This window comes from Perca flavescens, chromosome 4, assembly GCF_004354835.1.
Source record: "Perca flavescens isolate YP-PL-M2 chromosome 4, PFLA_1.0, whole genome shotgun sequence".
NCBI lineage: Eukaryota > Metazoa > Chordata > Actinopteri > Perciformes > Percidae > Perca > Perca flavescens.
This window is the reverse complement of record NC_041334.1, coordinates 4,494,744-4,508,347: the sequence shown is the minus strand read 5'-3', so window position 1 is coordinate 4,508,347 and position 13,604 is coordinate 4,494,744. Positions and strand designations below refer to the sequence as shown.

Here is a 13,604-nt window from a genome sequence, read left to right as displayed (position 1 = left end):
AGTACACCCCTATGTTAAATTCCCATAGAGGCAGGCAGATTTTTATTATTAAAGGCCAGTTATTTCATGGATCCAGGATACTATTTGCATTGAGAGATGATTTTATGGAAAGTACCCCATGCCAATCTCTAGGTATGGTGAAGGGCATGTGATGATGGGGGGTTATTTTAATTCCAAAGGCCAAGGGAACTTTATTAGGATGCATAGTATCCTAGATCCATGAAATAACTGGCCTGTAAAAATAAAAAACTTTTGTTTGTTACAGATCCTCGCAAAAATCCCACTATAATCATTTTCATTTCTTTAAATTTGAATAATTTCAATGAAAATTAGAAAAATTATACAAAAAGGATCTTTCCCTCCAATATCATGAATCATATCGCAATATCAGTCAAAAATAATCACATTTAGATATTTTCCTCATATCGTGCAGCTTATTTGTAATTGGTTTAAAGAAATGCCAATAAACCAGAGCGCATTTCTCTCTCATCCGGAATGCTCTGAGGACTAGCCAGACCCTCCTCCGCAGCCACGTGGAAAAGGGTCTGGCAGTGCGAGACTGCTAATAGACTGACTTGTGCTCGCTGACTGTCTGAGGCTCATTCCCAGGTAACACGTTGAAACCCTTTTTTCTCTGCAGGTCGTACGGCTGTGTGTTTAAAGCCCATTATAAAGAGACGGGCGAGATCGTAGCCATCAAACAAGTTCCCGTGGAATCTGATCTTCAGGAGATCATCAAGGAAATCTCCATCATGCAGCAGTGTAACAGGTATTTGTTGGTTCATGTGGACACAAACGTGTTTCTAATGTCACTGGCGTGACTCAAAGTTTTTCCAGTTTTGTGAGTTCTCCCACTCGTCTTTTGCAGAGGTGGGCTACATCCATTTTAATGTGGATTACCTTAAACTTGATGAAACATTTACAAATCCGTTTGCTATAAGAGAGCCGTGGATTGTTGTTATTTTAATGATATGATTGATGGAAAACACTTATCTGGCAGGGGCTGTCATCCAAAATGACTTACAATAAGTCACACATAATAATATGTCTTCAGCCTGCATGGAAACAAGAATCAGATAAACAAACATTTTGGGGGTTTCCCAGAACCTATCATCTTCACTCCTCCAGACCAAATGAAAGTTGTTGATGTCACAAAATTTTTTTAGGGGAAACACTGCAACAGTTTGTCTTTTGTCTAATGTTAATGTAGCATGAAAACACAGTTATTTGTGATTAAAAACGCCCCAGGCCATTTTTAAAAATTGCATCATGATAACCGGTTGTAATCATTACACGTTTATATCGCTTTTTAACTGATTCACGATTGCATCATCACAGCCTTGGTATTTATGTAGCACGTGAACCTGCTTTAAAAAAAAAAAATGACATGGAAATCTCACTTTTTACAATATGGGACCTTTTAAACAGTTAATAAAATTTGAGCACAGTCTTGTTCAATATGACATACTTCTCTGTATCATCCTGAGTTTGATCTCTCTTGTGTTCAGTCCTCACGTTGTGCGCTACTACGGCAGCTACTTCAAAAACAGTGACCTTTGGATCGTTATGGAATATTGTGGAGCCGGATCAGTTTCTGACATCATCCGAATACGCAACAAGACGGTAATGTGATACACACACACACACACACACACACACACAGACACACTTCAAGTGTTGAAGTGCAGTAGTGTGTGTTTATTAGAGTTGTTCCGATACCTATTAGTATGCACCGATCCAATACTACGTAATTTAGCCCAGAAGAAAATCAATTTTACAGTAGTTTATTTATGTCCTTTTTCAGTTATGACTAAGTGCCAAACTAGCTAATAAATGGCATTCATTCTCTGTATGTTTTTGTGTGTGTGTTAGATAACAGAAGAGGAGATCGCCACCATCCTGCAGTCCACTCTGAAGGGTCTAGAGTATCTTCACTTCATGAGGAAAATCCACAGAGACATTAAAGCAGGAAACATCCTGCTGAACTCCGAGGGCCAGGCCAAACTGGCCGACTTTGGAGTTGCTGGACAACTCACAGTGAGAGAAACATTACAAATTCAACAAATGATTAACTTTATACTTACTGCTGTCTGAACCGGGCTTTAGGGAGTTCTCCACAGAGAGACTAGGGGCCCTATTTTCAACGATTGAGCAGGTGTGTTTAGGGCGTGTACAAATCCACTTTTGCTCGTTTAACGGCGGAAAAAAGGGTCCGTGCGCCGGGTGAATGGTTCAGAAGGGTTGTACTTAGTATCTTCATTAATTCATAGGTGTGTTTTGGGCGTAACATGCAATAAACCAATCGGTGTCATCTCACATTCCCTTTAAAAGCCAGATCGCGTTTGTACTTTGGCGCATTGCTATAACGATGGAGGATTTGCACCGTAATATCTGTATTTGTAATCTTTTGCACGTTGTGTGCTGCTGCACTTCCCTGTGTGTGTAACAAGGATAGTGTGTGCGCGCTGTGCACAAGCCAAGGTGCATTTTACTAATTTGCTGTTAACGATTGCTTCCCGCTGCCTCAAGATAGCAATACGCCCAGAATGCACCTGAACACACCTCTCTGTAAGACCAGTACGCCCATGGGCGCTCAGATGAGCGCAGGTGCATTTAAACGACGTAGGCGCTGGACGGGAAATTGACAACTGCGTCGGTCTTAAACTAGCCAAGACACTTTGCACTGCTCGGCTCCGGGTGCAAGATAGGGCCCCAAGTATCTATAACATCCAGCTCAGATTTGACGATCTCTCTCTCTCTTCCTCAGGACACCATGGCAAAGAGAAACACGGTCATCGGCACGCCGTTCTGGATGGCTCCAGAGGTCATACAGGAGATTGGGTACAACTGCGTGGCTGACATCTGGTCCCTGGGAATAACGGCTATCGAGATGGCCGAGGGGAAGCCGCCCTACGCCGACATACATCCCATGAGGGTGAGAGAGTCTGTTCAGCATCTTTGTGTATTGGACGAAAGAGTTTGTGATCGGGGTTTGTGAAGAGACAACCGTGTATTTGTGCGTGGAGAGATGTTAGAGGTAGAGCTGTAACAATTCCATATTTTGCTGTACAATTAATTGTCTCCGAAATAAGTGTGATTAACCATATATTTGTCCTTTTCTGTCAAATAAATAAATAATGTATTTATTACTTTTTCAAACAAGTTTTAAATGAATCCCAGGATACATTTTTGGGTTATATCACAGTTATGGGAACCAGATAATATAATAACAATAATACACAGTCTATGAACTAAACCAAGCCTCTTTATTATCATAAAAATAATGATGTGGTGATGGTTATTTAACCCTCATGTTGTCTTCCCGTCCACCAGGAATTTGTTGTCCTTCCGGGTCATAATTTGAAAATACCATTTTTTTTGGCACTTTTTTCAATGCATTTGACACTTTAAAAAAAGTTTTTGTCACTTTTCTCAACGCTTTTTTAAATTAATGTTCAATAAACCTAAATTATATGACATTATACCTAATTCTTGAGTTAAAAAAAGCAGAAATTATGAATTGGTTTGACTAATAGTTGAGATCAGAGGATGTTGAGGGAGTCACAGACTGGTTTCTGTCAACGTTTAGTCAGGATATGTTTTGAAACCATTTCAATTTTTTTTTCAAATGCTATAAAATTTAATAAAACACCCAAAATTCAATCATAGTAATCCTCAATTGTACAGTAATCAACAGTTACCATCAACAGTTATACCCCTTAGGACATTAGCTAACGTTAGCAATTAATTGTGGTTAAACAAAGAAACTGCAATTATGTAAAATAATTGACAATTATGTAATCATTGTTACAGACCTAATAAGTAGGAATAAAATAAGTAGTGCAAAAAAAGGGGGGTAAGGTGCACAGTTCTGAGACACTATATACATATTAAAAAAATAAAAAATACGGTTTTATATTCAGTGTGATCTGCAGTGTGGGTTATTGCACATTATTTGAATATTGCCCAATAGTGGTGATCATGTTCAGTGAATAATAGATATTGGACAATGAGAGTAATGGTATTGCACAGTATACTGTAAACAAATATTGCACAGTAATGAAATTGCACAGTATTATCAATAGTATTAAATATTAAAGGTGCTCTAAGCGATGTTGGGTGACGTTACTTCTTGTTGACGTTCAAAGTATTTTCAAAAAAAACGGAGACTAGCTCGCTCCTCCCTCCTCCTCATCCCGTCACCTCCCTTCTGTGCTTCAGCGCATTATCCCTCCACGAGTGCGTGTCAACTAATGATCTCTTGAGTCGGGGTGCCGCCGCCGCCGCCGCCGCCGCCGCCGCCGCCGCCCTGCTCTCCTTCGTCTGTACTGAATTATTATGTTTCCTCCTCCAGGCCATCTTCATGATTCCAACCAACCCTCCGCCAACATTCAAGAACCCAGACCTATGGTCTCCGTCGTTTCGAGATTTTGTCTGCCAGTGTTTGGTGAAAAACCCCGAAAACAGGGCAACGGCCACACAGCTGTTACAGGTAATGCCACACACAGCTGTTACAGGTAACGCCATACACGACTCCTACTACTGTAGATCTGTATCTGTAAGTAGATGTGTTAATCAGGGAACAGAGGTATAGGTGTATAAGCTTGTACAGGGAATATATGATGCAACAGTTGAGCCTTTCTTTCAGTTTTGGAGCAATAGGTATGAGACATGAAGGAATTCTTTAGAAAACTTTACCCTAGAACATGCCTGTCTGAAAAGAGAGAGGATTTCTGGAACGAGCTTCCAGAAGAACTTGTGCGTTCCCCTTCAATTCATTCTTTTAAGAATAGGTTGGATGCATTTTGCCTGTCAAAAGGTGTAATGTATAATTATGAAGCTTGTCAGTAATTCATGTTATTTTACAACTTATTTATGAATTGTTAGAACATTTCAATCATGAAACTAACATGTTAATATATATATATATATATATATATATATATATATATATATATATATATATATATATTTATATTTATATATATATATATATATATTTTTGTTTTGTGTTGCTTGAGTCTGGAATAGAGGATTTTATATCCGGTGCCAGAATTTTTTTCAATAAATTGTACCCATCGTAATCTTAATGTGTTCATGATAACGCATGTTTACATAATTTTTGTTCTAGCTAGAGCATTATCTTAATTAGCCAAACTGGATTTTCACCAGAGATGGGAAGTAACAAAGTACAAATACTTTGTTACTGTACTCAAGTAGATTTTTCAGATATTTTTACTTTACTATTTATTTTTGTGGCGACTTTTTACTTTTACTCCTTACATTTTAACACGAATTTCGGTACTTTCTACTCCTTACATTTTAGAAAATTGGCTCGTTACTTTAGTTTTGTACAAAAGTTCATCTGTCAGGAGTGATTGTGAGTGCATGTCGAAAAATAGCGTGGACTCGCACCCACACAGAGAAAAAAGTGAGAGAAAAGAAAAAGAGACTAGCGGAGGATAATCCGTTAGATCGTGTGTGTGCGTCCTTGAGAAGTATAAGTCGTATAACTTACGTTGTCAGTTAATTTAAGCCTGTTGTATTGGTCTATAGTTCTTGCTAAGTTAGCTAGTGATTTTGTTGTTTGTGTTCACCTGTTAGCTAGGTTGCACGTTGCTTGAGCTTAATAAAGCATCAAAAGGGAGAAGTTGTCTCCGTCCGTGTTTTAACAGACCCACCTGGCTTTAAATACAGTCCTTATCTAGTCCTCATTAGCAAGATTCAAATAATTTCACTGGAGTTATTGTTTTTTGCGTCATCAATACCGAATTCATTCTAATTGGATGGGAATATACTGTACGTTGCACTTGACGCACCACTACAAGACGACTCGGCAGATTCGGCGGCATTCATTTGTGGCAAATCATTGCGGCTTGATGGCGGTAACGTTAGCACTAGTAGTATGGATGGTGACATGATTGAAAATGAAGAAAACAGAGATCCCAGAGATTCTGCAGACAAGCAGCAAGACATTCCCAATTATCCTTGGCCTTATCTGAGAGAGACGTTAAGGCATCAGGAATGACTCCTGGCAAATGTGCTGCGTAACTCTTAAAGTATGGGGAACTTCTTAACTAATGTCTGTTTAGTAATTCATGTTTAATCCTTTATTTTCTTTCCAGAAGCCATATTTGAGACACACGAACACGCGCGCGCGCACATATATGTAGATTCCTTTAAATGTTAAGGAGAAGATTAAAAAAGAGAAACTGGATCTGTGAATTCTCACAGAATCACAATTGAATTCATATCTTGCTACTCAGTCAGAATCTTATTAACCTGGAGTCCCAGTCTCTGTCACAATAATCATATATGTCATGGCTTAGGATTATTGGCAGACATCCCTTTAAAATGTAGCCAATGGCATATAAAGAGACTTTTTTTTTTTTTTTTTTTTCCCCAGTGAAGTTTCTCAGCTTGCACTCCAGTAACATTTGTGTGGTCCAGGTAGCTTTGCGTAAAAAATGGTTGTCATTCGCCAGGCTACTTTTACTTTTATACTTTAAGTAAATTTCCAAACCTGTACTTTGTTACTTTTACTTGAGTAAAGAAGTTAAATTGGTACTTCTTCTTTTACCAGAGTATTTTTTTAACACAAGTATCTGTACTTCTACTTGAGTACAAGAAGTGAGTACTTTTGCCATCTCTGATCTTCATTGTCGTTCGTTCCCATTAAATTAGGCTTTAGCTGCTTGTATGAGTGATAGAAAGGAAACCGAAAATGTGTGCACACTTTTCTCTTCCTGTTAATTTAACCCATTCTTTGTCTCTTTCTCCTCCAGCATCCGTTCATCAAGTCGGCCAAGCCCAACTCCGTCCTCCGGGCAATGATCACCGACGCCATGGAGATCAAACTGAAGAGCCAGGAGGAGGAACAGAGAGAGCAGGACGCAGAAGACGACGACAACTCGGTACAGACGGGCACGATCCCAAAAGATGAAGAAAAGTAGTCAAATAGAGAACGTGTCATCTGCTGTAGTCGAGGACTGAAGTTGAATCAATGAAACGACAAATTGCAAAACGTAAAGTAATATAAAGATCAGAAAATAAGTGACATGAATCCACATACGAAAAGACAGACAAGCGTAGCTGACGATGGAACAAAAAGAAAATGGTCACAAACAAATATCAACAAGAAGATAATAACAACAAAAGAAACCTCAATAACGTATCGTCGCTGTCGGGCAGAAACCTTATGTCCATATTTTGTCTTATTATTGTTTTCCCATAAATCAAGGCTATTGGTCACCCTTTACTGTCTGTGGGTTTTACAAACATTTAAACAGTGACGAGGCTGATTTCGTCTAAGGTGAATAGCTCCATAAAATGTTTTCAAATTAGCCTTTTTTTATTTTGTGTGTGTGTGTTTTAGGATGACGATGAGGTGGACCAGGGGACGATGGTGCGGGCGGGAGCGGGCGACTCAGGAACCGTCAGGGCCGCCGGCTCATTAGCCGGTTCGCTCGGCGGCACGGCTCGGACGATGATCTCACACGAGGACACGGGGACCATGCAGTCGCAGCTCGGCACCATGGTCATCAACTCGGAGGACGAGGACGAGGAAGAAGCTGGAACTATGAAAAGTAAGACCCTTTTAAGCTCTAACATAATCAGAGCTACAGAGATTAATCGGTTAGTTGTCAACAAATAAATTAATCGGCAGCTGTTTATTAAACTGGTAATCAAGAGCAGTAATCAATCTTAAACGTGAGTATTTTCTAGTCTCTTCTCTCCTCTGTGACAGTAAACTGAATATCTTTGAGTTGGTGACAAAACAAGACATTTGAGGACGTCATCTTGGGCTTTTGGGAAACGCTGATCCACAGTTCTTTTAACAATTTACTGACAATTCGTAGACCAGGCAACTGATCGATTAGCCCAGAAAATAATGGAGAGATTAATCGACAATGAGCAAAATCGCTAGTTGCAGCCCTAAACATAGTGTGTCGGTCTCAAATTCATTCCCTGTAGACGTTTACAGGTGTAATGCTTGAATGTAGGTCATCACGTCTGACAAAGATGATGAGGAATTGGCTCCCAGCTGACTGAAAAAGGTGTAAGAGGAACCAACCGATGAGGAACATGCTGCGCTGTTTTAGAACAATAGTGTGGACACAGTGGCTCTCTTTATAGACCGTAAATCATTGATCGAAAAAACAAGGGCTGAAAATGGGGGGGATGGTGTTCGATCAAACATTTTACTCAACATGTGCTGTAGATGAAAACCATGTTCAATGAGTTTAAAGGATGTTTTTAATCAAAGAGACTCGCTGGATTTAAATGTTTGGCCCTTCATTAGATCCCCTATTTGTGGCCTGTTTCAGCCAACAAAGTGCAGCTGTAGTTTCTTTTTGTATCCACCAGAGGGCGCAGTGTGACCATCACTGTGTGTGTGTGTGTGTGTGCGCGCGTGTGTGCGCGAGCGTGTGTGCGCGCGTGTGTGCGCGCGTGTGTGCGCGCGTGTGTGTGTGCGTGTGTGTGTGTGTGCGCACGTGTGTGTGTGCGCGCGTGTGCTCGCTAAAGAGGGATGTTCTTCTTCCCCAAATGGGACTCAGGCTACATCCACACAACTACATTTAAAGTGCTCATATTATGCTTTTGGGCTTTTTCCCTTTCCTTTTATTGTGTTCTATATCTTTTTTGTGCACATTATAGGTGAACAAAGTGAAAAAGCCAAAAGTCCACCCCAGACGGACTTACCATCTCCAACAGAAAACACTGTTCACAAACTGCTCCAAACAGCTCTATTGTAGTCCAGCCTTTACTTCAGGGACGAACGTGGTCACTTTGTAACACACGTTATAATGCTCGCCTAGTTGCTAGCGTGGCACGTCCTCATACTCTGACTGGCTAGTAGTCCTTACCGAGGTACTGTGCATGTGCGACTCCCAACAAAGATGGAACAGAAGTGAGATGTCTCACTGTAGCTAAAACGGAGAGCTCAACACACAGGGTAAAGGGTAAGAGGAGCCGCAGCAATGTACAGTACAACAAATATATGGTGTTTTTTTGAAAATTAAACCATGTAAACCTCTCCTGGTACAACCTCTAAATAAAATTATGAACCTAAAATTGAGCATAATATGAGCACTTCAAGTTTTAGAATGCGTTTACAATTTACAGCATCAGTTCTCTGAGAATCTCTTTCATATCCAATGTGTGTATTTTAGTAAATTGACTGGATGCCCTCGCTGTTTCACTTCCTGCCCGGCTGTCCGAATGCCCCGCGGCTTGCATGAAAGTAGACCTGCCGCGTGTCTTTAGCGGAGTGGAGAGCCGCTTCTGGGACGCGCCGTGGCGCGGGTGGTGGGATATCAATCATTGACTTGAATGGCCGTGATTGCTCGCGGGGGGGGCGATGCGCCTCCCGAGCGCAGCGAAGACGCGCCCGGTGGAAAATACGGGTTACAGCACGTGGTTGATACAGAAAACCTTGGGAGGACAGGCAGATGTGATCCCTGTAACTACCCGGACAAACACTGAGCCAGCTGTGGTCCTGAGGTAGCCTTGTGAGACTGTCCTGATCTCGCAAGCTCCAGTTTTCTTCTCGCAGATTAGTCTGGCATCTTGAGATAGAGAAAATTTTGAGCTGTCCGCCAAACGACCGACCAATCGGTGTTGGTTTTGAGGCGGGTTTAGGTGTGACACAACAAGAAACGACCGTTCAGTCTAAACAACATGGCAGCTTCCACGCATGAGATGAGCGTATCCAAATTAGAAAGTATTCCTTCATTGAAAGAAGAGCAAAAAAACGGCACTGGAGGCTGATTGGTTGATTTGGCCCGTCTATCACCAACATAGGTGGGGATAAACAGATGGTTCATCCAATCAGCTGACCAGTATTTTCGGCCCTTCCCAAAAGTTCTCCAACGGAAAGTTCCCAGATGGATATGCCGAGCAAATGCGAAGCAATCCATCTGGCGGAGTCAGGTTAGTCCTGAGGGCCTAAGTGAGGAACAACTTGTGTAAAAAAATAAATAAATAAAAATGCGTATTTCAGGATCCCACTTTCCTTTTTCTGCTGTCATTTATCGAGGGATGTGTTAGTGTTGCTCGGAGTCTTGTTGCAGTGTGGGAGTCGTAAGCGTTGGATGTATTGAGTGCTTTTGGAAGGCCGTCTCAAGATTTGGACTCTGTTTATCGGCTCTGGCAGTCAGTGGGTGTGTTTTATGGGTTTGTTTTTATACACAGAGAATGAACCCCAACAAGACTCTACAGCACACACAGTTTGGATGTGTGTGTATTTTGCGTTTTGCTCTGTGTGACTCCGGTAATGCTTTGTTGCTACTGTGGAAGTTTATGTCACGATATTAAACTCCACACACCACAGAGAAGTGACATTTATGTTTAAGCCACGGGAGGCTCGTAGCATCAACAGGCAGGAGTTGGCAGCGTTTTGGATGGTGAGTGGGCTCATTTCCCTCCCTGAAAACACTCAGTCTGAATCAGGTTTATTGGGAAGAAGGTTTTCACTTAAAATGAATGTGCTGTGTTATTATGGGGCATAACAATAGAAAAGATAGATAAGTTTTCACATGTTCTGACACTAATATTTGCTTGACAGTTGAACTGAAAAACACAGCTAGTGACTACTAATAAATCTCTGACACAGACACACTGGTCATAAGTTTGGGACACATTGGGATGCAGTCTCCTGTCTGATGTCCTACTATTAAGTTAGAATGGATTTCCACTCCTGGCAGTTCAAACCACATTAACACAGGAACATTTAGAGTTTATAATTTCTGTGTGTGTGTGTGTGTGTGTGTGTGTGTGTGTGTGTGTGTGTGTGTGTGTGTGTGTGTGTGTGTGTGTGTGTGTGTGTGTGTGTGTGTGTGTTTGTGTCACACACTAATGACCACAGTCTGATGCTGAAGGGGGGTCCTTGAGGATCGAGATACGCTATTAGATCAGGTATTGATCCTCCCTAATGGTCCTGGAAAAGAAAAAGCCTTTTAATTTACGCTGATTAGCCACTGAGCCTCACTCCCTAGAAACCTCTCTGTCGCACTCCTCTCTCGTTGTCTTAGGAAAAAAAGGAAATTCTTGTTTGCCAAGTACATTTTACATAGAAGAGGATTGTATTGTCTGCATTTAACCCATCCTGACTATTTAGTGGCAGTAGGCAGCCATAGTCCGACACCTGGGGATTAAGTACCTTTGTCCAAGGCATTGGCCCGGAGTTACCTAGCATGCATGTCTTTTATGGCGTGGGCAAAACCTTGTTGTCGGTTATTGGCTGGATCGCTGGAAGACTGTTGTGTGGTGCAGGTTGGCATTTGTGGAGCCTGGGCTGTCTACAGTGTGTTCAGGGGACAGGCAGCTCGCGGATAGTGAGTTGATGTTTGCTGTATGTGACAAAAAATGTTGTAGCCTAAAAAACGCGTGACATCGCTTAGAGCACCTTTTAAGATTTTCCCGTGGGAAATTTGTCTTGGTCAAATGAACAGTATCTGCTGTTTAGAGAATTCAACACAACATACTGCATGCACACACACACAGTACACAGGCTGTGTATCAATCTGGATGCTCATGTTGCATACAGAGCCTGCCACTAGCCAACAAAATTGCACACTTCCCATTGTACAGCACATCATAATAGTGGTCGTAATATGGGTAAGCAGCCTTATCAACATAAAATCCTGATAAAAGAAAATTAAAAATATACATGTGTGTGATTTAGAGAAACCGCTACACCTACCGTTAATGTCTGTAAAATTCTTTATTGAGCCACTATTGTGTGCTGATGTTCAATGCTACAACGGTATGTACAGCGGAATTCACAACCAAGAGTTGTTTATTTAGTTACGCTAGAATAAATTTAGAAACCGAGCTGAAGGTTGAAGACAAATCTGATTGGTGAAGTTTTGTCAGACTGTTGTCACAGAAGTTTTGACGAGATCTCGTTCTTTGCCGAGTCAGATAGATTTCATACTGTGACTCTGCCAGCAGCTGCTTCTCTTCGAAATTGCGAGTCAGTATGATTTGATATGTCAAAAAGTAAATCTGATCTATTTTGAAGTCTGTTAATGAGAGAAGTATTATGCAGTTTTAAGATATCAGTTCAGACATTTAAATCAGCTAAGCTTATCATATATTTATAGACTTTGAGATCATGTAGTTTGTTCTTCGGCTCTTGCTGTCTCCAGACACAGACACATCAAACAGCGGCAAAAGACAAAATGTAGATGCAGTTATAAGCCGTTATGACCCTGTGTCTCCCACAAACTGTTTGAACAGCAGCTTGCGGTCTGAAGTGTGAGTCATTCAGATTTTCCATTTGTTGTTTGAGATGCATTGAGATAGAACCATCATGTTGCTTTAAATGAGTTATTTAAATTGACTTTTCCATCTCTCTGAGTCACGACAATGTTCTCTAATCTTTAAATGGGCACAATGACCGCATAGTGATTCTCGTATGCAAACCTCCCGACCTTCTTCTTGTTGAAATAAATACTTTTTCATGCCCCTAATCTTCGATTTTTTTTAGCTTTCTGGCTGCTCTTTTGGAACTGGTTCTAAAAGGCTAACCCAGCCAATGCCGTGTGAGACCAAAAACTCCACTAAAATGCCGTCTTCTGCTATGGAAGCCACGACAACTATGGAGGAGACGCCGGCTGGCTACTCTGGTACTCTGGTAGACTCGGCCTTGGAAAAACACTTTGCTCACGTACGGAACGACGATTTGATTCGCCCCAGTCCGAACTTTCTTCTCTAAAAGAAGAAACCTGTGCACTACGCACGGATCACTCTGTTCTGTTGAGACATAACGCTGTCTTTACCGTACATGTCCTTATATAGTAACTTAGAAGTACAAAAAGCAAAGGGAACTTTGCACACTCGACATGAATGCAGAAGTGAATTTTCTATGACCCTGTTTGTAAGGGTTCTAGTTAAAAAAAGATCTAACCGCTCCATGTACCTGCTTAGCTCTTTTTTCTAGTTTAAACTGTGTAGAACCTTTTACTTTCCTGGTTCATGTTCAGCCCGGTTTAGAGGCTGCTGCACTTGTGTGATTCTGTGGGCAGAGTAAAGCAATAACGCTGCTGGAGTTAGACTTTAATCCTACTGAGGCCGGGACCAAACTAGAAACAGTATATCCGTTTTTCTCTGAACACTCTTTAACGAGCGTCATTACACAGCGTTAAATCACTCTGTGAAAAAAAGCTTTGATCTGATTCGCTCAATCGAAATCATCTTCATTTTCAACCTGGAAAGTTCCACCGAGAAACTTTTATACTTCTTAATTCAAAGTAAACACGTCCGCTCCCCAGGGCGATGTGATGGCTGTGCGTTGACTGCTGATGTGATTAGTAGAGAGGAGAGAAGCTCAGTGTCGGAGCAGAGAAAACAATGTAATGGGCTTTTCGGCGGGTGACAAACAGAAATGGCCGAAAACATTTATTAGTTCTCGCTTATTTTATTTCTTTATTGTCTTTTTGTTATCGGGCAGTCAGACTGCCTTTCATAGTGTGCGTTTGTTTGATCAGTAGAGACAGAAAGCGAGAAAGACGAGGGGAGCTGAATGATACTTCCAAAAATCACAAGGTTGTTTTGAGTTTGTGTATTGATTTATCAGCCGAGCCACCGCCGCACCCATT

The 13,604-nt window shown here is 41.2% G+C and overlaps 1 protein-coding gene across 1 annotated transcript in view; it reads left to right on the top strand.

Moving 5' to 3' along the window:
- The window catches only part of LOC114554354 (serine/threonine-protein kinase 4), a 46,474-nt gene that overhangs the window by 10,672 nt on the left and 22,198 nt on the right, over positions 1-13,604 (top strand). Inside the window, exons 3-9 of the mRNA XM_028576146.1 lie at positions 641-769; positions 1,509-1,623; positions 1,873-2,037; positions 2,768-2,935; positions 4,355-4,492; positions 6,786-6,914; positions 7,376-7,586. Of these exons, the coding sequence (XP_028431947.1) occupies positions 641-769; positions 1,509-1,623; positions 1,873-2,037; positions 2,768-2,935; positions 4,355-4,492; positions 6,786-6,914; positions 7,376-7,586 (1,055 nt within the window). The remainder of the gene's footprint in view (positions 1-640; positions 770-1,508; positions 1,624-1,872; positions 2,038-2,767; positions 2,936-4,354; positions 4,493-6,785; positions 6,915-7,375; positions 7,587-13,604) is intronic.